General features: G+C 61.1%; 1 protein-coding gene across 1 annotated transcript in view; it reads right to left on the bottom strand.

The window, feature by feature from the left end:
- Nucleotides 1-546: 546 nt before the first annotated feature.
- NCS1 (neuronal calcium sensor 1) overlaps nt 547-27,282 on the bottom strand; it is a 41,787-nt gene continuing 15,051 nt past the window's right edge. Inside the window, exons 2-8 of the mRNA XM_028517230.2 lie at nt 20,401-20,425; nt 12,360-12,498; nt 10,898-10,976; nt 9,253-9,341; nt 8,840-8,917; nt 5,944-6,060; nt 547-1,191 (exon numbers count right to left, since the gene is read on the bottom strand). Coding sequence (XP_028373031.1) covers nt 5,962-6,060; nt 8,840-8,917; nt 9,253-9,341; nt 10,898-10,976; nt 12,360-12,498; nt 20,401-20,425 — 509 coding nt within the window. The 3' untranslated portion in view covers nt 547-1,191; nt 5,944-5,961. The remainder of the gene's footprint in view (nt 1,192-5,943; nt 6,061-8,839; nt 8,918-9,252; nt 9,342-10,897; nt 10,977-12,359; nt 12,499-20,400; nt 20,426-27,282) is intronic.

The raw sequence follows: 27,282 nt of genomic DNA, 5'->3' as shown, positions 1-27,282 counted from the left end.
CAGGCCAGCCAGGCAGACAAGCAGACCAGCAAGAAGGGAGGGGCAGACTATTTTCCAAACCCACCCGGTCTTTGTAAGCTCACTTCCTCACTCCTCCCTCCGTACCCTCCCCCTGCCTGGCTCCCGGCCCCAGGACAAGCCCCTCCATTCCCCACGCTGCCACAAACACCAAAGCAGGAGCTGAGAGACGGGAAGATGTCCCCCGTGCGTCCTCAGAAAAGATGTCGTAGACCCAGAAGAAGGCCCAGGGTGGGCAGGGCGTGGACAGGGAGCAGAGGAAAGGGGTGGAAGGAGGGGCATTCCAGGCTGGAGGGAACAGTGCATCAGCCAGTTAAGAAGCCCACCTTTCCCCTCTCCAAACATCAAGCACAGTATCTGGAGGAAAAAAAAAAAAAAAAAAGAAAGTTTTTGGCTTCTTGGCCGCTGCTGGCCACCGTCGTCCCAGGTGCGTGGGTAGGCGGGTGAGTACCACCTACACAGACGGTGGACCACGCATCCCTGGAGCTTCGGACACAGAGGCAGCAGCAACAGTTAACGACCAATAAATAACAGATATCAGTTATATATGTATATAAAAAAAAAACAAAGCTCACTTTCCCCACAAAAAACACAATACTGTTATCAGAGAAAATCGTCATCATCATGATCGACCCTCCAGGACGGGCAGGTGGTCGGTGGCTCGAAGGCAGGTCAACCTGTAACGTCCACTAAGCAGCCCCGGACACGCGAGCCCACCCGCAGCCAGGCCGTGACTTCCGTGGCCTCTCTGGTGGTGGAAGGACAAAGCAGAGTTCTCCGAGGTCTGAGAGGCCTTCTCCCCATCTGTCAGTCTGAATCTTCTAGAATAGAAGGACGTGGGGGTTTTTTTCAATGTCTGTTTGAAATAAAAAAACAAAAGCACACGCGCGGGGGATCTGGGGGCCGGCTGCTGCCCACGAAGCAGCTGAGTCCTTGGTTTTGCAGAGGGCTGGAGCCTTTTCCGTTTCGTGTTGTTTTCTGGACAAGCAGAGGTTGTTGGCAATTGGAGCCAGTGGCTTCAGGCGGCGGGTGGGTGCAGGGCGGGGGGGCGGAGGGGCCTCGCCATCCGAGGCAGCCCGGCGGGTGTGGGCGCGGAGAAAGGCTGGGTGGACACAGGAGGGCGGTGTCGAGGCGGCCTTGTGGCACGGGAGGACTCGGGCAGTTCTCAGGCATCTGGAAGACACAAGGAGGCGAGGCAGGCTCGGTGCGGGCTCACAGGGGCGTGCACAGAGCGGCGGAGAGCAGCGAGGGGGCGCACTGGTCTGAAGTCGGAGGTCCTAGCATTGCGCACACCCTCCCACCCACCCAGGTGGCGGCGCTTGGTATTTATCCTTCGGAAGCGCGTGTGCTGTTTCCTACGGTCTCGCCTGCAACAGCGAGATGAAAAGCCAGGAGCAAGCCCAGGGCACGGGGTGGATAAAGGAGGACATCGCCACGGGACGAAAAGCAGTCTGCAGCCACTAAGAACAAGGTGTGGAATGGCCGAGAAGCAGGTGAGAAGGTGTCCGACAGGACTGTCACCAGCAAATGCAAATCGAAACCGCAGGGAGACACCGCGTCCCGCCCACCAGGGGGCGCTGTCGTCAGAAACCGGAAGAACACAAGTGCGGACAGGGGTCAGGGCGGTCAGAGCCCGGTCCGGCGCTGCTGCCCGCGGGGAAACTGCAGCCTCGGGGGAAGCCGGTTTGGAGCCACTCAGAAAGCTAAACAGAGCTACCGCACACCCAGCCACTCCACCCCGCGGCACCCACCCAAAGGAATGGAAAATAGGGCCTCAGACGAATCCGTGGCACCCATCTTCCCAGCAGAGCTGTGCACCACGGCCGGAAGGTGGGAGCGACCCGCCCTCCCCCGAGGGTGAAGGATGAAAACGCCGTGGCCCGTCCGCACACGGACTAACACTCAGCTGCAAAAATGCATGAAACACTGGCACCCGCGCCCCGTGAAGAACTCGAGAGCATCACGCTGAGTGAAAAGAGCCAGACGCAAGTGGGCTTTTTACTTGAAATTTCTAGAAGAGGCAAATCTACAGAGACGGAAAACGGATCAGCATTGGCCAAGGGCCCAGGGGGCGGGGGGATGGGGAGAAAGGCGGCCCGGGGGGGCGTGGTGCTGCAGCGAGGCAAACCTTTGAGAACCTGCCGGAGGCGGGGCTTGCACAGCACGGAGAAGGCGTTGGGTGCCCTCGGGTTGCTCTCTGTAAGAGGGTTAATTATTCGATTCCCAGTCAAGGCACATGCCTGGGTTGCAGGCCACGGCCCCCAGCAACCACACATTGATGTTTCTCTCTCTCTCTTTCTCCCTCCCTTCCCTCTCTAAAGATAAATAAATAAAGTCTTAAAAAAAAGAGGGTTAATTATTTTTTGAGGTTACTTAATTAGGATTAAAAGGCCATGATAGGATTATATAATTTCTGTAAACTGTTTATAACTCCTTTTAAAATTATTTTTATGGTTTTATTTTTATTTTTTTAATTGTATTTTTTTCCATGACTAGTTATCCCCCCGCCCCCGACCCTCTTCCACCTCTACCCACGCCCCTCTAAAATGGTTACTGTTACGTCGCGGGAATTTTACCTCAATAAATTAAAAAAAGGGAAGCAATGGGGGGGACAGTCTGTTAGCGTCTGCGCTACCCACAGACCCTTCCGGTAACCTGCTCCGCGTCCGCGTTAACCTTCCTGTCGCTGTCCCCTCCCCCACGCTGGGCAGGTGTCGGCGTCTGACCCGGAGCGGGCCACTCTCCCGACTTACCGGAGCTGACCTGACAGCAGTCTCCGGGCCAGTCGGGAGCCATGCGCAGGGGGCCCTGGAGGAGTCAGAAGGCCCCGCAGGACCCAAGTTCCGGGGGCCACCAGGCTCAAGGGCAACAGGAGAGAGAGGACCGGAGCAGCTGCCGGGGAGGGAGGACAGGGCGCCCCCAGGGAGTCTTCCGGGGCCTCGCAGGCTTCCAGCGCCCACTGCCGACCCCCGGCGGTGTGGCTGAGTTTCCAGCCACATTCTTCACCGGCGCCATGATCTGTGAGCCCGGGGAGACGTGCCATTGCATGCCGCACACAGGACGAAGCTCAGTGAGTGCATTTAAATCCGGAATATAAATATATATTTTTAAACTTCACTAGCCACCTCTAAAGGATGTTAGAAATCCAACTCATTTGGAAAACTGGTAAAGAGAAAGAATCAAGATTGCCTCCTGCCTTTCCATTAAAAACTAGGACTCGGGGTTAGCAAACAGTTAATCCGGGGAAGTTTGCCTTTGCAGGAGCAATGCTGCTGCTAGCAAGGGCGAAGGGAAGGCTGCATAGGGCGTCGCCATTTTGATCCCCCTGTGAATGAATGAATGAACGAATGAATGGCAGAGAAGACCATCAGGGGTGCCGCCTGGTGGACACACACGACCCCACCCACGCAGTGTTCTCGCCACAAATGCATCACACTGAATGCCCAGCAAGCTTGTAGGTCTAACAGCCCATTTCCAGGAAGAACGGAGAACGGAGGGTTGGGTCAACACCACCACGGGGCGCAACCAGCAAAGCCCATGCTGCAGAAGCTTGACAGAACGTGCTTCTGGGCGAAATAGCAAGAAAAAAAAGGAAGAGGGCACCTTATAGGTGAAAATAAACGTAAGAGACCTATCCACCCAATGCAACATGTGGACTTTATTCAGATTCTGATTCCAATAAATGAAGTGAAAAAAAAAATGGGGAGGTAACAAGAAGCTGGAACACCAGCCCGAGACTGCAAAATGTTAAGGACTTAACTTTGATTTTTTTTTTTTGTATTATAGATTGTTTCAAGAACCGTTCCTTTAGAACACATTTGGAAATATTTATGTATGAAATAATATGGTGTCTCAAATTTGCTTCAAAATACCCAGCATGGGGGTGTGTGTGGGAGGGCGGAGATGGTGCAAGATTGGCTGGGAGTTGGTGATTCTGAAGCCGGGTGATGGGTACACGGTGTTACGCTATTCTCCCTACCACTGTGTGTGAACGCTTCCAGAATAAAGCAGCTCTTCCATCCACCCCCAAATTTCCCACAACCGAAGGGTGCCACACCACAGGACCGGTCAAATGATGGTGCGGCTCATTTCTAATGCAGCTGTGAGATGCGAGGCTATTAAAAATGAGAGTCTCAGACGACCTTTGCCCATGTGGAAAACACGCCTGATCTCAGCCCCTGAATAATTCAGTGAATTCTATAATGGTAATTTATCCAGGAATGATGAGACATCGGGAATCTCGGAAGGCAAATAAATCACAAAGATGATAGAATGCAAATTAGATGTAATTACTAGCTAGCAGGTTCTGGAAAAGCCTTTGGAGAAAGGGGGGGCGATGGGGAAGAGCTATAGAAAGCTGGGTCTTGTCACTCTGAAAAGCCTGTCATGGCCATGAAGTGACACCTTCTTGGTCGACCTGTTGCTGCTGAGGGCAAGACACACGTCTCCACAAATCATGTGGACTCTAAAGTTCACACAGAAATGCAGACAGCCGAAAGCAGCCACGGCACTCTCGAAAGGAAGTGGTGGCCGTCACCTCCAAGGTGAGGTTATAAAAAGACTGCGGCTTTCATCTTGGGTTCGCTCTCTCCCTCCCTCCCTCCTGGGAAGCTCACCCTGAGAAAGGCCACCGCCAGGGTGTCGGGCTGCCCTGTGCCGCAGTCCACAGGGCGGGGGACCGAGGCCGCCAAACCGAATGAGGAAGCGAGGGAGTGGGTCAGCCCAGCCCAGCCTTCAGGTCCAACTGCATCCCTGCCCACAGCTGACGACCAGCCCCGTGTACCTGAGAGTGGGGGGGGGGGCGGTTCCTGGGGCAGGGGACTTTCATGGCCGAACCTGGGACAGTCCTAGGCAAACCGGGCTGGTCGGTCACCCTGACAATGGCTCGCACGCACGTGCGAGACCCTGAGCCAAGGCACACAGCTGAGCTGTGCCCAGACCCCTGGTGTTGGCTCTTCTCAGCTGCTGACTTGAGGTCACCCAGCGTGAGGTCACACAGGTAACTGAGCCGGCACTTCGCCAAAGGGGACGTCAAAATGGACAACGCCCCCAGGACAGGTGCCCAACGTCCGTGCGCACCAGAGAAATGCAAATTAAAATTACACCCACCGAAACGGTTAAAACGGAAGAGACACAGAACGCGCAGTGTCGGCGAGGAGGCGGAGTGACCAGAACGCGTGCACACCGCTGGCGGGAGTGTGACACCGTCCGACCGTGCCGGGAAACGCTTTGCTCACGCCTACTCCAGCTCAGCGAACACACATCCCATGTCCTAGCAACTCTGCTCTCAGATCAATTCCGAGAGACCGACCCGGCTGTCCACAGAAGGTGTGCGCAAGAGAGTTCACAGCTGGGCAGAACCTCAGGGGTCCTGCACTCCCTTCCCCCGGCCAACAGGGGGCACTGTAACAGGGAAAGATGGGGCGGACGCAGGAGAGGAGGAAGCCACGAGGAAGAGATGAGGAAGGCAGCTCTCCGCCAGCAGCAGAGGCCCCGCGCCCCGCGGTGGGCACACTGTCACTTTGCACCTGCTGCAGATCTGACCACGCGGAACAAGAAACGGCATCTGAGAAACCTCATCCAAGCTACGGATCACGAGAGCCGGGGCTCGCCTGGCCCCCCGGAGAAGGGATGAGCCACGGCTGCTCTCCCCAGCCCGTCCTGGCTGAGACCCGATGGTCTGAGTGGGTTCAACCCAGGGAAACTTCTCTTCCAGCAAAGCCTCAGGCCGAATCTGGACACATCAAAGGGGACAGAGCAGGGGGGCTCTGGCCGACCTGAAGGCCCTGCTTCCACCCGCTGTGCCCCCACCCTGAGCAGACCCCACGTTGGGCAGGCACTTATCTGCCGGACCCTAGGTGTCCCGTGGCTGGGGTCCCTCCCCTCCCCTCTCCCGCTCCCGGCCCGGAGCACCCCTGGGCTCACCCCAGCTCTGGGCCTGGACTATACCAGCCCGTCGTAGAGAGACAGCGCCTGGACGATGGAGGGGTCGGCCTTGGAGCCCTCCTGGAACTCCTGCAGCGTCAGCTTCCCGTCAGCGTTCTGCAAGCAGAGAGAGGCGGCGTCAGGCAGAGGGGCGCCCAGCTTCCCGGGACGGGCGTCTCTGGCCCGGACCCTGGCCCGGGGCTGGTCCCAAGGAGGCTCCTGAAGTTAGGCCGGAGTGAGGTGGCACGCCTCACTAGGCCAGAAAAGTCGGGCGTCACACGGGCCAGGCACTTCCTGGCTGGATGACCTGGGCGAGTGACCCCCCGCCCCCGCGGGTCCATTTCCTGGTCTGGGGACTGGAGATGACCGCATGGACTCCTCCTCGGGGCATGGGGATGGGCACTGCATGAGCCTGAGCTGTGTAAAGTGCTCGGGAGGCCCCCCACAACCCCGCCGTTGTCCTCGTCACCGCTGTGACTCCCTAAAGGGCGGTTGACCCCAGTGTTCAGAGCCTCAGCATCTCGCTGGGTCGCTCTCGGGAGGGCACTTCAACGGCTCCTGGAGCAACCTGCCCCGGACCCCGGAGACCCAGGAGGAGGCGACGGAGTTCATGCCGAGAGGCATTAGTGGGTCTCCTGGGGGAGGGGACGGTCTGGGCCAGAGTCTCTTCCCTTGGGGCATCTCTCCAGGAGACCCACGAGAGTGGGGAAAAGGCCTCGGAGACCCCCCGCCCCACCCCAGGGGGAAGCGTGCCGAGTGGTCCCCCAGCACCCATGTGCTGGGTGAGCCTGCCGATCTCCTGGGATCCTCATGTGCACCCCAAGGAGAGGTGCTACTCTGATCCCCATTTTACTGGTGAGGAAACTGAGGCTCAGCCACCCACCCGGGGTCCCACGGCCAGCAACCAGGGCAGCCAGAGTGAACAGCCAATCGGGCTCCAGGGTGGGCTTGGTTTCCCAAAGTAAGAGAAGCATGAGTCGGGAGATTTAAGGAGCGTGGGGTGGGGCCTTGGCGGTAAACCACATGGACCCCTGGCTGGTGTGGCTCAGCGGATGGAGTGCCGCCTGCTGACCAAAAGGTGGCAGGTTCGATTCCCGGTCAGGGCACACGCCTGGGTTGTGGCCCAGGTTACCCAGAGACAACTGATCAATGTTTCTCTCACGCACTGGCATTTCTTTCCCTCTTTATCTCCCTTCCTTCTCCTTGCTCTAAAGAGTAAATAATAAAATATTTAAAAAAATACAATACAATAAACCACGTAGAACCACCTGTGGAGAAGTGGGTTTTCCTCGCTCCACCCTCTGGACACAGCTTTCAAAGATGACCGACCCAGAGACCCGGGCAGTGCGCCCCGGACTCAGGCCCCTCCCCCTCCGTGGACGAAGGACCAGCCTCGGGCCCAGGCTTTTGGGGCCAGGCCCGCGTCCAGCCAGCACACAGCCGCAATCACCGAAATAAGCCCCGTGTCGCTGCGATTTATTCTTTTATTTAAGGCCAGCTGCGCTGGGTTTCCTTACTACCCTGATATCAGAGTCCCACTTTAAAAAACGAATTAAAAAAAAAGTTTGATAGAAAGGATTTCTGAACCTGGGGCCCGTGGATGGAATTTATCAGGTCCGTGACCTCAGACGGGAAAACATGAGGTGGTTCTGTTCACGGGCCCCCCACTGAAATTCAGCCTGTCCTCCCTGAGGAACCTGGGGGATGGTCCCCAGCAGGACCGGCGGGACCCGGGACCTTGTCACCCGTGGAGACCACGGGCACTTTCATAAGCCGTCCCGGCTGCTGCCGGCATCACATACGTGTGTCGCCGCTCTGAAAACACGGGGTGTCTGGACCCAGGGCTCCCGCTCACCTTCATGTATTTGCAGATAGTTAATGTTTTTCTACTTACTGATTGCAGAGGGAGACAGGAAGGGGGGAGAGAGAGAGAGACATCGATTTGCTGTTCCACTCATCAATGCTCTCATTGGTTGATTCTTGTATGTGCCCTGACCGGGGATCGAACCCTCAGCCTCGGCATAAGAGGAGGATGCTCTGACCAACTGAGCTACCTGGCCAGGGCTGCAGCTTATTACTTAATGTGTTCATAAAGAGGTTCCTGTAACATTACATCACAGATTCTTCATAAAAAGTATGTCGATAGCTGTGTTCCAAAATAATTGGCTCCCTTCACGATCCTGTGGATTTGTTCAATGCACTGAAAACCACCATTCTGAGAAGTCCATAGACTTCTCCAGAAGCCAAAGGGGCCCATGGCAAAAATGAACATGGCTGGTGTGGCTCAGGGGGCTGAGTGCCGGCCTGCGAACCAAAAGGTCGCCAGTTCAATTCCCAGTCAGGGCACACACCTGGGTTGCAGGCCAGGTCCCCAGTGGGAGTGGCGTACAAGAGGCAACCAACTGATGTTTCTCTCAAACATTGATGTTTCTCCCCCTCTCTTCCCCTCTCACTGAAAATAAATAAATAAAATCTTTACTAAAAAGTGGTGAAGAACCAAAGCATCACAGGTTTGATTCCCAGTCAGGGCACATGCCTGGATTGCAGGCCACAGCCTCCAGCAACCGCACATTGATGTTTCTCTCTCTCTCTTTCTCCCTCCCTTCCCTCTCTAAAAAGAAATAAATAAAATCTTTTTTAAAAAGTGGTGAAGAATCCCAGTTGATAAAAGAAAAAGTGATGGGCGAACTTACTTAAAACCGGATGTTTGGCTGGTGTGGCTGCCGGCCAGACCAGCGAGCATCTAACCAGGCCATGACACCCGCCTGAGCCAGGCCCACGGGTGGTCAGTGGCCTCTGTGGGGCCACGTCCCCACTCACTGCACGCTGGGATGCAGGGCCTGGCCTCCACCCCCCCGCCCCCGTCAGGCCCAGCCTCCCTACGGGCTCGGCTCACCTTGTCCATCATGGCGAAGATCCGGTCCACCCTCTTCTCGGGGGTGTTCTCCTCCTCCGGGAGCTCCACCGTGTTCCCCTGCCGGGACAGACGCAGTGGGGACTGGGCTTTGGGGTTGGGCCGCCGGACCTGAACCACTTCCAGAGGAGGACCCTCCCCCCCAGTGGCACTACCGTCTCTGCCGTTTGCTCTGGAACGCCCCACCCACCCACGCAGCCCCACTGTCACCAGCCCCCACCTCCCTCCCAACAAGGAGATGAGCAGGTGACCCCGGGCAGTGACCCTCACCCGGCCAACTCTTGCCCCAGGCGGGAGCGCTGCTGTGCTGGGTGGCTCCTGCAGGCGGAGCCCAGCCACCGAGGGGCTGCCCCGCCCCCGCCCCGGCCCAGCCGCCCCCCGACCGGTCCTCTCACCACCATCTGGTAAATGGCGTCCACAATGTCCAGCATCTCGTTCCTGGTGATGTAGCCGTCATTGTCCAAGTCATACAGCTTGAAGGCCCCTACGGTCAACCGGCCGGGGCGGAGTCACCCTGGGCCCAGGGCGGCGGCGGGGCTCTGCTGCCCGCCTGCTGCCCGCCTGCTGCCCGCGGCACCTCGACCTGGGGCCACGGCCCATCACTCATCCGGCCAACGCATATTTACATCGGGACAGGCAGGGACACACACACACACACACACACACACGTACACACACACCCATTCAGCTGGGACTATGAGAAAAGAAGCTAAGAGTAAAAAGAGGGGGGCGCCTGGCCACTGTGGCTCCGTGGGGTGCAGCATCACCCCCTAAACTGAAAGGTTTCGGGTTTGAGTCCCAGTCAGGGCACACGCCTGGGTTTCGGGTTTGGTCCCTGTTCCGTGCACGTAGGAAAGGCAACCAGTTGATGTTTCTCTCGCTCCCTTCCCCTCTCTCTAAAATGAATAGGCCTGTCCTCGGGTGGCAATTAAAAAAATAATAATAATAAAAATCTAAACATTAAACAGAGGGGCCATGGCGAGCTGGAGGCCTCCGAGGCTGGAGCTGGGAGGGAGGGTTTGGCCCTGGGTGTCCTGGTGCCACCCCCTCATACCCCCCCACCTCACCCCGTGCCCCAGCCTCTGCCCCGCCACTTACCCCGTGTCCCCAGGGCCAACCTAGAGAATAATACACGCCTGGGGGACAGGGGCGCTTTCGCATGAATAAAATCCTCTTTTATTCGAAAAAGAAGGAGAGGAAGAGAAAGGAGGAGGAGGGGGAGGGGGAGGGGGAGGGGAGAAAGAAACCGCGGGGCTTCCTGGCCGCTGACACGGACCCCACGCAGGGCGCACGTCCGACTGAGCCGCGAGCTCCAGCCCAGCCGCTCTCATCTGCTCTCCAGCCTCCCGCCCCTCGTCTCAGCCCACCCCAGTGTGGGCCGCGTGCCCTCTGCACCCTCCTCTCTCCCTCCTCCTCTGGGCCTTGCCCATGCACACGGTCCCCCCCAACCCCCACCTGCAGCCCCCCGCCCCTCCCCCCAGCCGGCTCCCCCCTCCCCCTGCTCGGCTCTGACTCACTGCGGGGCCAGCTCCCCTCCTGTCAACTCTCGCCTCCCTCTTCCTGTCTCAGTTTCATGGGATTTAAAACACTCACGTCCCCGTGCCAGACTGACAGCCGTGGGAACAGGTGCCCGCCTGGCTGACCCCCCGACCCCTGGCCTCCGCCCGGGACAGACACCAGGCCATTTGGTTGGAACCCGCTGGGTAAACGAGCGAGTAAGAGAAAGAACGAGGTCGGTCATTAGAACCTCGGCCTCCCGAGTGGGCCCGGCACTGGCCCTGGGTCTTCAGCCCTGTGTCCGCCCCTGCCTGGGCATCCCCCAGGTCCCTGCCCCACCTGTCCGCCCCACCTGTCCGCCCCACCTAAGTAAGCCACGCTCCTGCCGCAGGCCACCTGCAGGAAGCGTCCTCTGACCTGGAAAGGCAGGATGCCTGGGCCACCCCCTCCTGCCTGGAACAGATGGCCTGGCCCAGCTCTCCGGCCTCCCCCCGGCCGGGCCCGCCTGGCGGCTGCCCCACAAAGCCCAGGGGACCAACTCACACCGCAGCTTCTCGTCCAGCGTCCCCCTCGAGGTCACCGACAGCGCCTGGATGAACTCCGAGAACTCAATCCGGCCATCCTGGCAGGAGAGAGGGGGGTGGGGCGGCCTCCGTCAGCCATCAGCCGTCAGCCGGGCCACCTGGTCAGGCTCCACCCTGGCAGGTGGCGGCAGCGGCAGCAGCAGGGACCAGACACCTTGGCAGACAGACCCACGCGGGGAGGGCGGAGTGCAGGGACAGGGGACGGCACCAGGAAGAGGGGGAGGGGGGGCGTAGGGTTAGAAATGGGACAGGTTGGGCAGCAGGGGCAGGGAGAAAGGGTCGCACTGTAGGGAGAACCCAAAGCCACATCTCACGGGAGAGCCAGGGGGCCACCAACACATGCCCTGTCTCTGGGGAGAGCCACCGGAGAGTCCCCTGTCCCCCCGGTCTAGAACCACAGGCTCGGGGGCTCTCCGAGAGCACAGGGCTACAGACGGTTTAACCCCACCTATGTGCTTCGCAAATGAGGAAACCGAGGCCCAGAGAGGGCAGAGCTCTCCTCAGGGCCAGGCAGTGGGACTGTCATCTCGGAGTGGCCTGGGGAGAAAGCCAGGGCATGACAGCAGAGGCACCCCGAGTGCCCCAGAGCGGGGGGTGTGGCAGCAAGGCCCGGTGGACCCACCGGTGCCGTGCACACGCAGGCGCCGGGAAAGGCTGGCGTGGGACCCAGTCCGGAGGACTGTGAACGCCTCAGGAGTGGACATGCCAACTGCCGGCATGCCCATCGCCGGGAGGGGACACACCACGTCACAGGCAGGCAAGCCTTGAAACCGTGACACTCAGTGAGAGACACCGGGCCCAAAACACCCCGCACTGCCTGACTCTCAGGACCTCGGTTTTCTCATCGGCCGATCGGGGGCATTAAAATGCCGCACCCCCACCCCCCAGGTTGTAAGTCCTCACTAAAAATAATCCTCACAGAGGGCTCAGCACACGGTAAACGCTCAGCAAATGTCTGCTCTGGTTCTAAATCCTGTCACTGACCCCGGAGGCACCTGCGTTTGGTGCTAGTAAGAAAGCATCAAGGTATTCACGTGTGTGCATGTATGCACACGTGCATGTGTGTGCACACGGTATAGGTGTGCATGCACACACTCTGCATGGTGTGTGCACATGTGTGTGGGCTTGTGTGTTGTCTACACACACATGCATCTGTGTGCACTGCAGCACATGAGTGTTTGTGTGTGTGCATTTGCACGGTGGTGGGTATGCATGCATGTTTGTGCGGCGCACATGTGCATGTACTTGGGTCTCTGTGTGTGCAGCTGAGTGTGCACACGGCGTGCCCCTCCTCCCGGAGGGAACATCGGCAGGAAGGCGTGGGTGTGCAGACGCTGCGGGAGCCGCGGGAGCGAGCAGGCTGCCTCGGGGGTTGGGGGGGGGCGCTCCGCCGGCGCAGGCCCCCTCCGTCCCCTGCTCACCTTGTTCTCATCAAAGACGTTGAACACGAACGTGGCGAACTTGGTGGGGTCTCCAAATGGGAAGAACTGCTTGTAGATCTTCTGGAAGCCCGCGGCGTCCAGCTGCCCGCTGGGGCAGTCCTTGATGAAGCCTTTGTACCTGAGGCGGCAGACCCGGCGCGTGAGGGCGAAAGAGCGGCAGCGCCCGTCACCCCCCTGCCGGGCGCTCCTGCCCCGGGCCCCGGGGGCTGTGAGCCCCTGTCCAAGGAGACGGTGACGCACGGGGTCCTGCACACAGACCTGGGTGTCACGGGCACGGGCTCATCAACCTCTGCCTCCCGCCAGCTGTGTGACCTGGGGCAGGTGACCGTACCTCTCTGAGCCTCATGTGTATGAGGGGTGAGAGGCCCATGAAAATCAGCCCAGAGGGTGTGCACACAGCAGGAGGCCGCTGAGCTCCACAGAGGGGGCTGAAACCGAGCCCACAACGATGTCCCCAAAGCCACACTCTCAGACAAAGCAGTTCTGCTCTGGCCTGCCCCCCGTACTTTCTCCCCTGGGCCGCCCCCCACCCCGGCCCACAGAGCCAGGGGGCTGGAGACGCCGGCAGTGCGGGTGGACAGAGCCACCACATGGGGCCAGCAGCCGGCTCCTCCTACGTGCCTGCACCCCGCCACGCGCCGCCCTGGCCCCTGCTCCCGAGCACTGTCTGGCTGACACTGGAGCGGTCGCATGAGCTGGGAAGGAGCCTGGTGTGTCCCGAGCGGACTCGCCCACCGAGTATTCCCAGCACTGAGCAGCTCAGAACCCCCGCCCCCATGCCCGGCGGGTGGCCACATGGCCTTGCAGCCCGAATCCCAGGTCTGCCTCGTGTGAGCTGTGCCACCTCGGGCAAGTGTCCTCACCCCTCTGAGCCCTAGTCTCCTCGTCCATAAACAGGGCCGGCTCTCACACCCTTCGGCGGGGTTGGGATGGCGCGTGCAGCACACCTGGCATAAAGAACCATCAACAAGCCCTGGCTGGCGTAGCTCAGTGGATTGGGCGTGGGCTGTGAACCAAAGCATCACAGGTTCGATTCCCAGTCAGGGCACATGCCTGGGTTGCAGGCCACAGCCCCCAAGCAACTGCACATTGATGTTTCTCTCTCTCTCTTTCTCCCTCCCTTCCCTCTCTAAAAATAAATAAATAAAATCTTAAAAATAAAAGAACCATCCACAGCAGGGTCCCTGGTTTTATGCACTTAAGGGACATGTGTCCCTCTCAGGGAGACCAGCTACCACTAGCCACAGTGATCGCCTCCCTGGGTGACCCTGTGCCAGCGACTTTGAGACCCTCAGTCTCCTAGAACAATGTCCTACCGGCCCGTGAGCCAGGGCCTCCGATGCAGCCCACTATAAGGATGAGGAAACTGAGGCTCAGAGGGGGCGGATATGAGGCCGCGCCGCCCAGACTGGGGCTGAGCGAGGGTCAAAGGTGACGAGCCAGATGCCCAGAGACACCGCATCGCTGAAGACCTCCACACCTGCCCATGGTTCTCTGCTGCCACCGAGATGCACACAGAGGTTCCTCTCTCCCCTCTCACGTGCAAGGGGAGGGTCCTGGGAGCACTGCCCTTGAGGCTGCCGGCGGCACCATGGCTGGGGTCCACAGACTGAGGAAGGTGTGGGGAAGCCACGGCTCCCCGACCTATTTATTAGAGGACAACCTAGGGGCCTGGGGTGGGCACTGGTCACACAAGGGTCCGAAGGGGCGTGCAGGGCACAGGAGGAGCCTCGGGACTGCAGCCCAAGCCATGGAGGTCAGATGTCGGGCTGACGCGTCAGCTGCTGCGCAGGGGTGAGGGGGGCTGGGGCGAGGGAGAGGCTGGGAGGATAGCAGAGCTGGGGTGGGGGTGGGCCATCCTTCCTGGGGCCCAGCTGCAGCGGGCACAGCACTGTCCCCACGGTGCCCAGGGCAACTGTGCGGTCGTGAAAGAGGCCGAGTCTGCCCGCCAGGCCTCCTGTGGGACCCCTCAAGGGGCCAGAGGCCCAGCAAGGCAGTGCCACCTCCAGAACCAGGGTCACCGACAGCTCTCGCCCTGGTGACTGCAGCCTCAGGCCGGCACCGGGCTACACCGCGGTGCGTGGTCCCTTGTGCAGCCGCCTCCTCAGCCCCGGGCCGTGGGGGCCAGGGGTCCTGCGCCCTGGATGAAGGCACTGAGGCACGGCAGGCGGGAAGGGACGGCCCCCTCATGTCCCTCCCCTCACAGCCTGCTTCTCAGCTGCATGGTCAGGGCTAGGGTCTGCACACCTGGGTCAGGCCGCAGAGCTGGGAGAAAGAGTGATTCGGGGACCAGACCTGACCCAGGACCCGGGGCCTCCAGGCCAGGAGGGGCTCCTGGGCAGGAGGAGGGGACCAGTCTGGCCCCAGGCCTGGACGAGCCATTTGGGGGGCACCTTCCCCTGTCCCCACAAGGCTCCGGATGCCGGGATAGGGGCCGTCTTCTCCCACGCTCCCCACCCCCAGCTCCTCATCTCTCCAAGACAGATGTGTGCCACTGAGGGGTTCTAGAAGATCGTTTGAAACAATAAAGAGAAAACAAAAAGCTCCCAGAGGCGTCCCCCGTCTCTCCTGGGAAGGGGAGCTTCCCGTCAGCGCTGTGCGCAGCTGTGGCGGGGCAGCGGGGGTCCCTAGAGCGTCAGCGGGTATGGGCAGGTGCAGGGAAGGAGTCTTCAGGGGGTGCCTTCTGGGTATCCCTGCAGAGGCTGTCACTGTCACTGTGGGACCCCGAGCCCCTCCAGTGACATTAGTAGGGGCCCCAGGAAGCCCACACCCATGGGAAATGCCCATTAGGGGTGACCCCAGCCTCTTCTTGCCAACCACTCCCATGTTCCACACCCAGCCGCACTTTCTAGAACTTGCCATGTGGCGGCCAGCCCCCAGACCTTTGTGCCTGCAGGTCACGCTGCCTGCAGAACACACCTGCTCCTCGGGCTCATCCACTCAGCCACCATATCCCAGCTTAGACGTCGCTTCCTCCAGGAAGGCATCCCGGGCTGCCCAGGGGCCACGTGGCTCCTCCACTCCCACGCCCCAGCAGAGCACGCACCACGCCTCCAGGCCACATCCCCTGCCTGAACCGGAGATCTCTGACTCGGCAGTGCCCTGACGCTGGGGTGAGGATGGCACACAACGGCGGCTTAGTGAGCGTCCAGCGAGACAGGCCAACGGGATGGTCGGATGAGTGAACGGATGGATGAACACACGAATGGCCAGTCAGAGAACTCAAGGGCCTGGGGGCGCTGCGTCTTCTTCCTGAGCCCTGGGGTCCTCAGCCAGAAGGAGAGCTCCCTGAGGGTGGTCTGACAACCATGGATGGGCTCCCCACTCCGTGGACGGAGGGGCAGCAGCTGGGGGCCCAGAGAGGGAGACGGGCTGGCCCAAGGTCACAGAGCAAGTTTCAGCAGCGGAAACAGGGCGCAGACCCCGGGCTCCTGCCTCCCAGGCTCACACGCCGCCTGCCCCTCTGGGAGCCGGGCCGCACCACCCCAGCGCCAATACTCGGGTGAAGCACCCGCCACCCCGACATTGCACAACATTGCACAGCCCCACTGCTCCCCATCAGAAGTGGGGACACCCTGACTCGCCGGAGCAGGGAGGGGCGGTCTGAGCTGTGCCAGACACCCCAGTGCCCCCTGAGCCCCGCCACGCCCTGCAAACCACCACAGCTCCGAGGCCAGCTTCCCGAGCCCTCCAGGTCCGGTCTGGGGTGCGGCCCATCCCCCATCCGCTGGCTGAGTCAGGACACCCCCCCACCGGGCACACACCCCACTGTGGGCGCGGAGGGAGCTGCTGCCTCAGAATGAAGTCCGTGCCCAGAAATTTCTGCCCCAGCCGGGCCCCCAGGCCTCAGGTTCCGATAGGCCCGGGCCTCCTCCCTCTGCCCCTGCCAGCCCCGCCCTCCCTCCCTCAGACCCGGTGCCGCCGGGGAACCGCTCCCCTGCCAGGCGCACCCAGGAGGCTGGGGCCTGTGCTCCCGTCCTGCTCCTGGTCCTGTCCGGTCTCGTGTCCCGCAGCCCCCGCTGCCCCCAGCGCCCAGCATTGGCCTGGCACATAGTAGGTGCTCAGTAAAGATGTACCCAACAAACGAACCAACAAAGGGAAGGATGAATGAATGCACCAATGAACGAACGACAGTGAGTGAACGAATGAATGAACACTCCCCGTGACACACGGGTCTAATTCCAACTCCGTGTCTCATTCTCCGAGCCCCAGAGCTGCCGGGGCCTCGGTTCCCCAAAGGCCCGGCCTGCTAGGAGTTTCCAGAACTCGCCACCCTGCCCCCACAGAACGCTGCTCTCTGGGACCCAGCTCTCGCCGAGCCCGCCCTGCCTTGCACGCCCATCGCCCTCTGCACCGAGGGTCCTGCCTGGCAGCAGCTGCTCTCCGAGGCGTGAGCCGTGCACACTGAATAGACAGGCGAGCGAATCGGAGGCCGAACCCCAGCTGCAAGCAGCCAGACGCAGCTGGGCTTGCGGCACCGCGGCCTTGGGGCTGCTGCATCGTCTTTTCAAACGACTCCCTTCCCCCGGCAGTGCCCCCAGAGCTCCCTGGGGCCTTCTTGGTGGAGGAGGGTCCCACACACACCCAAGAGGATCATGCTGCCTCCTTTCTCCTCTCCCCACCCCCACCCCCTGCCTTTGCCTTTGCCTTTGCCTTTGTGGGGCTTCCAGAAGCAAGCGCCCGCCGGTCTGAGGCCCCACAGCCTGAGCTATGGCAGGGGACCAAATTGGACCCCCCCTCCACACACACAGAGCTGAGCTGTATGCCCTGGGCCAATGTCTCTGCCCCCGCTGAGCCTCAGTTTCTTCATGTGTAAAATGGGGCCGCCCCTAGACTTTCCTGGCGGCATTGGTCTAAGTGTTAGCACAGGGCCTGGCCCACAGGGGGTGCCCGTGGACTCGAAGGAGAGGCTGCGCCTCCCACAGGCTGGGGCCATGGAGGCCGGTCCCGGTGGACAGCCGGCCCTGCTCAGGCAGCTGCGGGATGCCTCCTGCCCCACCGGCTATTTCCGTGACAGTCCTGCAGGGTTATTGGGTTACTCCAAAAGCAATAACTGCATTACAGAAAAATTGGACACGAGAAAACATCAGAGAAAAAAACTACCCATCAGCCACAACACCACCGTCCTGGCACACCCACGGCCTCGGGCCAGTTCCCTGCCATCCTTTCCCCCCTGCGACCTCGCCACAGCCTGGTGTTACGGGTACTATTTGTGCCCTGTGGTTTCCGCCGGGATCCTGTCCTCTTGGTTCCCCAGGCGATGACAATGTTCAGGGTCATGTTTAAAGGCCTGGGGCCTGCCCCTAAACAGCCCCCACTCGGTTCCTGATCTCCCCCTGGGATGACTCGGGCCCCGGGTGGGAACTGTCACCCTCGAGAGCAAGGGGTCTGGCCAGTGGGGGCCCAGGCTGGCCCCCCTTCTCCAAGCCTGCAGCCTCCTTCCCCCCCCCCCTCCCCGAATGCAGATACCCATGCCAGCAGCCCACAGCTGGAGTCGCCGGGAGGCGGCTGCGTGACACCCAGCGGGTGCCGGCCCAGGTGGCACGCTGCCGTGACCTGGCCCGAGCTCTCCCAGGGGACCTGGGACCCGACCGGCATGGAGCCTGAGCTCTTGTCCCAGCTCCGCGCCTACTTCCTGCGTGGCCCTGAGACAGGTCACAGGATCCCGTGACTCCCCTTTTAACGGCTGCTGAAAGTTGGCACCAAACAAGACGACCCCGTCTCTGGGCAGGGAAACGGGGCCCCGGGTGGTCAGTGCAGACCTCTCCGAGGAGGGGGGACACGGGAGTGGACATCCGAGATCTGGGGACCGAGGGCACCGCAGAGGGGAGAGCCAGGCTGAGGCTCTGCGGTGGGAACGGGCTCAGCCTGGTGGGGATGCCGGTGAGTGGGGGAGGGGGCTCTGCAGCCGCAGAACTAGGGAGCCCTGAGCCGCCGTTGAGCACACGAAGGGGCACTGGCTGGGGCCTCGTGAGCCAGGGACCAGCAGTCGGGAGGTAGGGGCTGTTCCATCTGCCTCCTGTGCAGAGGACAAGGGGCCAGTGGGCTGCGTGGATCTGGCCCTGGACCCTACGGGCTCGTGGGACAGTCCCAGTGAACCTGTGAGGGTTAATTAAGCCAAAGGAGGGATGACGAAAGGGCCCATGTTGCAGGCTAGTGGCAATTGTGCTGGCCGTCCGGGATGCTGCAGGAGGCTGATCCAGAGCGCTGTGCTCCGTGATCCATTACCATGTCTGCCCGGGCACAGGTAAGGACAGTGGTGGTCTGAGCTTCGTTGCTCAGCCACCCCTGGTCCAGCCTCCCCCGTGGGATGCGGCCTTTCTGGAACACAATAGCGAGGTGGGCGGTGGGCTGACCTGGGGCGGGGGGGCGGCCAGAGGAAGGCACTAGTCCAGCTCCCTCCTCGCCTCCAAGGCACCACCAAAATGAGCCAAAGGACACTTATTTGAGGTCCATGGAACTTTCTGGCAAATAAAAGATCTTTTTTTTTTTAGTAAGTTCTTTAGAGAGAGCTCCCCTAGGACAGGACTGGGTGTCACAGGCCTAGGGTCCCAGCTTTACTGTGGGGGCCTCAGCAACTGCTCCCAGCAGGCCCACCTCTGTGGCCTCCCTGCTGGTCCCCAGACACGCCAGGCCTGTTCCCACTGCTGAGCCCCCGGGCCTCGGTTTCCCCGTCTGCATAAAGAGGGGGGACCTCAGTCTCAGAGCTGCCCCCCCCAGGTCTCACTGATGATGACACCGGTGTGGTTACCGCTGCTGTTTTACCACAGCGACAGAGAGAGGGCTGGTGGGCTCTGTTCTGCACACCTCACGTTGGTCGGCTCACCCACTCCTCACGACACTCCCTTATAGCTTGCCTGTCATCACCCCACTTTCCAGGCGGAGAGACTGAGGCGCTGAGACGTTCGGTAACTTGTCCACGGTCACTCTACCAGGATGTGGGAAGTCGGGGTTCCAGCCCAGCACCCCGACTCTGGGGCCCACCTGGCCGCTTCGCCTCCTTCTGCCTGTCCAGGGGGAGGCCCGGGGGAGAACACGGGGCTCAGGTGAGCCCCCCACCTCCGGGGACTCAGAGGCCTCGCCTATGGTCACCTCGCCTCCACCTGCCGTGCAGGGACACGTCTCTGGGCCTCTGTTCTCCTTCCGAAGGGGGGACAGAAGACCGCTGGCGATGGCTGTCATCTCTTGGGCACTGCGCTGTGACCTGTGTGGGAAAGGTCTCCCCAACACGCCGTCATTCCCGTCATACACACGGGGAAACTGAGGCTCCGGCGTTGGACCCTCCGCAGCCCCTCGGACGGGAAAGGCGAAGCCGGGCTCTAGAGCTCATTCGAAGACCACCGAACTGTCCCAGGAGGTCAGTGAGCTCAGCGAGCTCAGCTCCTCGCTCCCCTCACCGTGCCCCCAGCTCAGGCTCGCCCCTGGCTGCTCCGCCTCCCACAGTGACAGCCAACACGCCACTCTCCCGGCCGGCCCGGCCCAGGCAGGCATCACTAATCCATCACAGACCTCGTTCATCCCTCACGGCTCTACTCTGCACCTGCGCCAGGACTTACAGCCTCAGTGACACGGCAGTCGCTTGCCATCCTCGACCCGGTCTAACTGACCACGTTACAGAGGGGACAGCAGAAGCCCAGAAAGGGGGAGAGACTTCTCAGGGCCACAGGACGATGTAGTGACAAAGCCGGACCCGGGACCCTCTATCCTTATTTGTTACTGGTGCAAACCTCCCCCCGCCCTTTGGTGAGCAGAGCCTGAATTAACCGTCAGGGCCTGGAGATCCTTGCAGAGGTCACCCAGGCAAGGAGGCAGCAACACCTGCCCCCCGCCACCCCCTGAGCTGAGGCCGATCTACACCAGTCCGTCCTCGGAGCAGAGGCTGCCGGGACTGGTGGGTGGGTGAGCCATTCTCAGGGGCCGCCCCCGTGCCCCTGTCCTGGGCCGAGGGGCTGCTGTCCCCCCAGCACAAAGCCCACACCCCCGACCCGCACGGCATTGCCGGGGGAGAGCAGCTACTCACCACTGCTGGACTTCTTTCTCCGTAACTGCAAGAGAAAACAGAAAAGTGGCCTTTTAGTTCGGGGAGGTGTCCCAGGGGAGGGGCAGGCACTGCGGGGGGCCTCCTTCCTGCCCCCCACCCCGCCCCCCAGCCTGCCTGCCTGCCTGCGTTGGGACACCAGGTGGCTCCGGACAGTCCCAGTCAGGAACTCTGTGTCCGAACACCCACAGGGGACAGCGCTGGCCCGTCCCCTCCCGACGCCCACTGTGCTGCTGGCAGGGCTGCCCAGGACAGCCGCCTGCACACAGGGCTGGCTTCCCCCGCCCGCCTGCGGTGGGCAGGCGGCACTGCCGTGCCCTGGGGTGGGCGTTTAATACACATTCTTCCCATCTCTCAGCCCGGGCACAGAACAGGCAGACGAGGTGCTGGGGTCCCCAGGCACGCGGTGGCCCAGCCTGCCCGTGGGGGGGCCAGCAGCAAGGCTGAGCCCCCTCCTTGGCCCCACAGCGCCCAGCAACCCGCCCACCTCGGCCCATTTCTCAGACCCTCACAGTGGCCAGTTCCAAGCTCTCACAAGCAAGACGAGAACCGAGACGTGAACCAGGAGCCGGAATGAGCCAAATAAAGTGGCTGAGCCTCCAGCCAGGCCCAAACAGTCATTCTTCACCGAACCAGGACATGAACAAACGCTTTTCTCTGAAAAGTACTGAAGTGGTTCACGTTGGAACCAAACCAACGTTCTGGCTAAAGTCGCCAAAGGAGAAGGTCTAACCCCTGCCAAGGACGTGCTCACTTCCTGCAGGGGTGCCCTCCCATGGGAGGGCGCCTCCAGCTCCCGTGCCTCAGTTTCCTCGTTTGTAAAGCGGGAACAAGAGTGACAGTCCCTGCCGCAGGGGCTGTCCTGAGAATTCACTAAAACCCGTGTGAAAGCTCCCAAGTCCCAGCATGCAGCCTGGCACCTGCACGTGCTCCGTACAGCCTCCTGGAATGAGTGCACGATCGAATGAACACCTGAATGAACGAATCAATGAATGAATGAATGTGTGAGTGAATGAAAGGATGTACAAATGAACGAAGGATGGCATGAGCAAATGAATGAATGTATAAATGAATAATACATGCATGAGCAAATGAATGCATGAATAAAAAAATGAATGCATGAACAAATGAATGAATGAATGTGTGAGTATATGAATGAATGTATAAAGGAACAAATGAGTGAATGAATAAATGAATGAGTGAATGAATACATGAATGAGTGAATGAATGCATGAATGAGTGAATGAATGCATGAATGAGTGAATGAATGCATGGGTGAGGGAATGAATTTTGACCTAACAAATGACTGCATGAATGAACAAATGACTGCATGAATGAACGTGTAAGTGAATGAATGTATAAATGAATGAGTGCATGAATGCATGAGTGAATGAATGAATGCATGGGCAAGCAAATGGGAAGGCAGGTGTTCGGTGGAGGTCAGGTAAGTGAAGAAGCTGGGAGGGGAGAGAGGCCCTGGGGGTGTCCCTGACCTGTTCGTGTCTGATCAGACTTGAGGCCCCTTTTCTTTTTTTTTTAAACATTTTATTTATTTATTTATTTTTGTGGGGGGGGAGACAGAGAGAGAGAGAGAAACATCAATGTGCAGTTGCTGGGGGTTATGACCTGCAACCCAGGAATGTACCCTAGCTGGGAATCGAACCTGGGACACTTTGGTTCCCAGCCTGCGCTCAATCCACTGAGCTACGCCAGCCAGGCTGAGGCCCCCCTTTTCAAAAATGGCTTCAAGCAAGCTTTGGATGAGGGACGAGGACCAAGCAGCCACCGCGAGCCCAGATCCGTGCCAGGGCGCCGGGGCCTCTGTACTTGGACGCGGTGGCCCTGACAGCAGCTCCGAGGGAGGACAGCATTACTCTGTCCTGGTTCCGAATGGGGAGACTGAGGCACGAAGGGGTCAGCCCGTGAAGTGGTAGGGAGAGGGTCTGAAGTCAGTCTCCACCGGCACCCCACATCGGTGTCCCCCTCCCCAGGCCCCGCCAGAGACGGAGGAAGAGGCCTGCCCGCCAGCAGGCCGCTGACCGAAGGAGAGTGAGGCTGCGACGGGAGGTGCTGGCTACCGGGAACAGGCAGACCTGGGGTGAAAAAAGGCAACTTTCAAGAGTTTTGACAGAGAGTAGGGATTGGGAAGGGGGTCAGGGACACGGGAAGAGAGAGGAGTCCCTGGTCTAACGGGGCTGCGCTGGCCTGGACCCGCCGCCTGCTCCTGGCAGTGGAGGGCGGCAGGGCCGAGGGTTGAGGGGGTGAGGCTCCAAGACCGAACCTGGAGACAGAGGAGACGCATCACGGCCCAGCCAGGAGCTTCGGGGCATGGATGCTGGAGCCCGACTAGACCCCCCCGGGTTCAAATCCGGCTCCACAGCTTATGAGCTGTGTGTCCCTGGGCAAAGTGAGTCTCCTCTCTGAGCCTCAGTTTCCTCATCTGTAGAACGGGCTTACTGTGAAGAGGCAAGTGTTTGGAGCTCTTGACCTGCACAAAAGTCCTGTCGGTGGGTGCGATCCCGTTTTCCCGATGTGGACACTGAGGTCCAGATGGGTCGGTGAATTCAAGAAGTCGCCCGAGGTCGCCCGAGGTCGCCCTGCCAGGAAATGGCAGGGCCGGGATTGAGCCTCCAGAGCCCTGCACGGACGCCCAGTGAAGTGTCCCCGCCCCTTCCAGTCATCCAGGGATTTTCGGGACCTTGTGTGGCCTTGGTGTCAGGTGGCGTGAAGAGCAGAAGCTGGGTGACCAGAGCTCAGGTGGCGGGGCCACACGGGGCCAGAGGAGCCTTCCCAGGACTCTCCCAGCTCACAAGTGCTCCCCCCACCCGAGCGGGTCCAGACCCCCCGGGGCCCCAGGAAGCAGCTGGGCTGGCTGCCCCTCCCCCATCAGACCGGGCACAACACAGAACACAGGGCGGACAGACGGCCAGCGGCCAAGCTCCAAGGGATGGGGCCTCGGGTGGGGGAGAGGAGCCCGACACGACGCTTTAAGCAGCTAATTAACCTTTCGGAAACAGATGAGTCCGTCAGCTGTCCCGGCACCAGGCCAGGGCCAGCAGCTCTCCCCGGCTCCCCCGCCTGGAGTCCAGGAGAGTCCCGGAAGAGTCTCGGAAGGGGGCAGGGGGTGGGCGGCAGGCAGCATCCCGAGGGCCTGGCCACCTGCCCCACCTCCACCAAGGTCAGACAGGCCTGCGTCCAAGGCCCAGCCTCCCGCTTGCCAGCTCCCATCCCGACCTGGAGCCGAACAGGGGCCCTCACTGTTCCCGCAGGTGAGGAAGTGAGTGAGCCAGGGCAGCCGCCCGGGGCAGGACCCGTGGCCACGGCCAGCAGGAGGCGCTGCAGGACCGCTGCCTGGGTCAGCCTCACGCAGAGACCCACGTTCTCACCACCCGGTCCTGCTATTCCCACGGCACCTCCCGGATTCTCCCCTGCGCTTCCCCTCCTGTCTGACGACTCCCTGGGAAGTTTCTTCCTACCTACCTGCCTGATCTGGCTTCAGTGTGAGCAATAACGCCCATACAGTCACCAGTGACCTGTGCTGGTCATAACCTTTTCTAAACACCGTAAAGATCAGCGGTAAAGAGAGGGCTGGCTTTGATGGAACCCGGCCTCCCCGTTGTAAAACGCCCTGACGTGTGCCCTGGTTTGAGCTGTCCATGGAGCTCTCCTGCCGGAACGGTTTAACCTGAGTCTCATACGAGGACACAAGCGCACAAACCCCGCTGCGCCACACACACACACACACACACACACACACGGGCGGCCGGGGCACTGGCACGTTGGTGCCCTGGAAGGTCAAACGAGGCCTGGGGACTGTCCTGGAAAGAGACCAACGTGCAAGGCACCCACAGCAGCTCGCGAGGCCTGGACCGGGTCCCGGATCTGGAATTCAGACCCGCAGAAGGGGCCTGACCGGGCCAGCGGGGGGTGCAGGGGGTGAGCCGCACCACGGGCGGGCGGCTCAACGCCCCGATGGGACCCGCTGACGATTTTCTCGGGCGAGCTCACAGCAGGGGAGCTGAGTGAGAAAACGCCCCACTTCCGTGGAGACGCGCCCCGGAGTCTGGGGGCGGGGAGAGGGTCAGGACACCCGCTGCTCCTCGCGGCGGGCGCAGAAACGCACCAGCGAGCGGGTCTTTAGAAAGGGGGAGCCAAAGTGCGGGGAGCTTGTCAATGTTCCCCGATTGGGGTCCAGTTACGTCCCAGTAAGCCCATCGTCAGCCGAAGACGTGACAAATTGCAAAATGCATTTCATGCCACCCTGCAGGGTGCCGGCGGCTCACCCCCGTGACCACGTGGATGACCGAGGCCGAGGCTCGCTGCCCGGCTCCGCATCGCCCGAGGGCGTCGTGTCGAGGGTCGCCAGCCCAGGCCAAGAGCGAAATTCAGAACGTGACATCGGCGTCTGCTACCGAATACATGGGTCACGTCCCGCCGCTGTGGAAAACCGGGAGTCACACCGTCTGAGGCTGGGGGCCGTCTGCTGGCAAAGGACACGCGGGTGCTCGCCGCGCCGTTATGGCGATGTCCCTCTCGACTTCTCACAATGCAAAGCTGGGAAGAAATGTCTGTTCTCATCAGCCCAGCCCCGGGGGGCCGGGTCCCGCGCCCTCAGCAGCTCCGACCACCACAGACACTACGAGGGATGAGCGACCTAGGGGGCAATTTTGGGGTCCCTCTGCCTGTCCTCTCTGCCCAGATAACCAGAGGGACATTCCGAGGCACAGGCTCCCCCTCCTCCAGGCCTCATCCCCGTGCCCCCCCCGACCCGGGGGCCTCCACCCACGTGTGAAATGAACAGGCGGCCTTTGCCCCAGGTGGGACCCCGCTCAAGGCTCCGAGGTCAGCGCTGGGGGCTGGGGGCTGGGCAGGAAAATCAGCCCCCCCAGGCAACCGGCCTCCAACCCACATCCCCTGCCCACACCCAGCCCCGAGACCCCCTAACCTCAAGCTCCTCTCACTGGTCCCACCCCAGGCCTTTGCACCTACACCCTCCCGGCCCCACCACAGCCCCCTGAAGCCCCCCGCACATGGGAATCCGTGCCTTACAAGGAGCCTGTCTTCCCCCGGGCTCCACAGCAGAGGGTCAGACAGGGCGCTGCCCAGGCCAAGGCAGGGAGGGGACAGTGTTAAAACACAGCCGTCCACAGCTCTGGGGTCCGGCCAGCCGGCGCTCCGGGCCAAGGCTGGCTGTGAGACCCACACCTCAGCACCCTGGCTTGCTCACCTGGAAGGGGGACAGACCGCCCCTGTATTACCGGTGGGGGGGGGGGGGCGGGGCGTCAAGTGCTGGCCACAAGGTCTGGCACCCAGTAGGTCCGCATTAGAAGCACTCTCCCGGCCTCATCTTCCCAGCTGGACACTAAGCCCCCAGAGGCCAGGGCACCCCTCCCGGCACGTCCTGGCGTCCCTCTCGGAGCCCAGCCGGTGTCCTGCACGCGGGAGGCCGAGAACAAGCGCTGGCTGATGCCCCCACCGTCACCGGGCCACTGGGCCGGGCTCGGAACACACCCCGGAGCCCGTTTCTCACAACACGGTTGCTCTCGCAGTTACAGCCGGCTCTGGCCAGTTTTAAAAATAAGCCGCCTGGCCCCGGCCGGGCAGCTCCGTTGGCTGGAGCACCGTCCTGAGACGCCGAGGTTCCAGGTTCCATCCCCAGTCGGGGCACGTGCAAGAATCAGCTAAGGAACGTGTACCTGAGTGGAATGACCAATCGATGTCTCCCTCTCTCTCTAAAGTCAATCAGTGAATGTTTAGAAAACCAGCTTTACCTGGGCACCACGTTTCTTTGAAAAATAATTAAACTTTTAAAAATAATTCATGCAAACGAACTGCCTTTCTCTGGCACCCTCCTGCCGCCGGGCCCGAGGGGACGAGCTCCTAAGGAGACCAGGATTCACACCGGCCGCCGTGGGCCGGCCGCCAGGGGGCGGCCTCGCTCCACCCGCTGCGACGACGGGCAGCTCTGGGTGGGCGCCCCGTCTCGGCCATTCGCAGGCTGGGTTACTCCAGGCAGGTCACTGAACCTCTCTGAGCCTCAGAGCCCGCATCCGAAGGATGGGGTATAAACTCCTGCCAGGCACAGAGCCCTGGAGAGGCGGACAGACAGTTCCCAGCTGGGGGCGGAGGGCTGGACGTCCACCCCACCCTCCTCCACACTGACCTCCGAGAACCGGGGGCGCAGAGCGGGAGGGGGCCCAGCCCGCACCCCAGATGCCCACCCCCCGGAGCGGCGCCTCCTCCTCCCACGCAGCTCTCGTCTGCCAGGAACGAACCCCAGAGCCGGTCCCTGGAGCCCAGAGCAAATGTTAAGCCTGAGTTTGATTTCCCTAAAGCGAAGGGCCTCTCTCCTGACTAAAGCCCAGCGCAAACACGGCGGGAGCAGGAAGCCGCGCTGGTGGTGGCTCCCCCAAAGGGGCTGGCGGCCTCGGGGGGCCCAGGGCAGGCTCTCCGAGCTCTTCTCGGCCTCTTAAGCCACCCAGGCCCCATTCCCACCTCTGGGGACAAAGGCCGTATCGGGGGTCAAGTGTCCCAGGCCCCCCACCCCCAACCCCATCACAGCCACAGGTTAGCGAGGGGGACTGGGGTTCCGTTAAGACAAGAAAAGAAACCAGTGGCCGTTCGGGCCTGGCCACCAGCGACCCCTTGTCACGAACTCCCTTACTCTGGACACTGTGACCGCTGACAGTCCCCCTTCCAGAAGAGCTGAGCCCCTTGGACAGCCCCTCCCCCAGCCCCAGCTTTCTTCTCTGCTCAGGCCCCAGTGCTAGGCTCCTTCGGTCTCTCCACGTGCTTGCGGGGGACGGTGTCCTGCAGCCCTCGCCCCCCAGGCTCCTCTCCAGCCCCTGTCTGTGCCCCCTCAGA

The sequence above is a fragment of the Phyllostomus discolor genome, chromosome 3 (assembly GCF_004126475.2).
Source record: "Phyllostomus discolor isolate MPI-MPIP mPhyDis1 chromosome 3, mPhyDis1.pri.v3, whole genome shotgun sequence".
Taxonomy (NCBI): Eukaryota; Metazoa; Chordata; class Mammalia; order Chiroptera; family Phyllostomidae; genus Phyllostomus; species Phyllostomus discolor.
The sequence above is the reverse complement of the archived record's forward strand: the minus strand, read 5'-3'. Positions and strand labels throughout refer to the sequence as shown.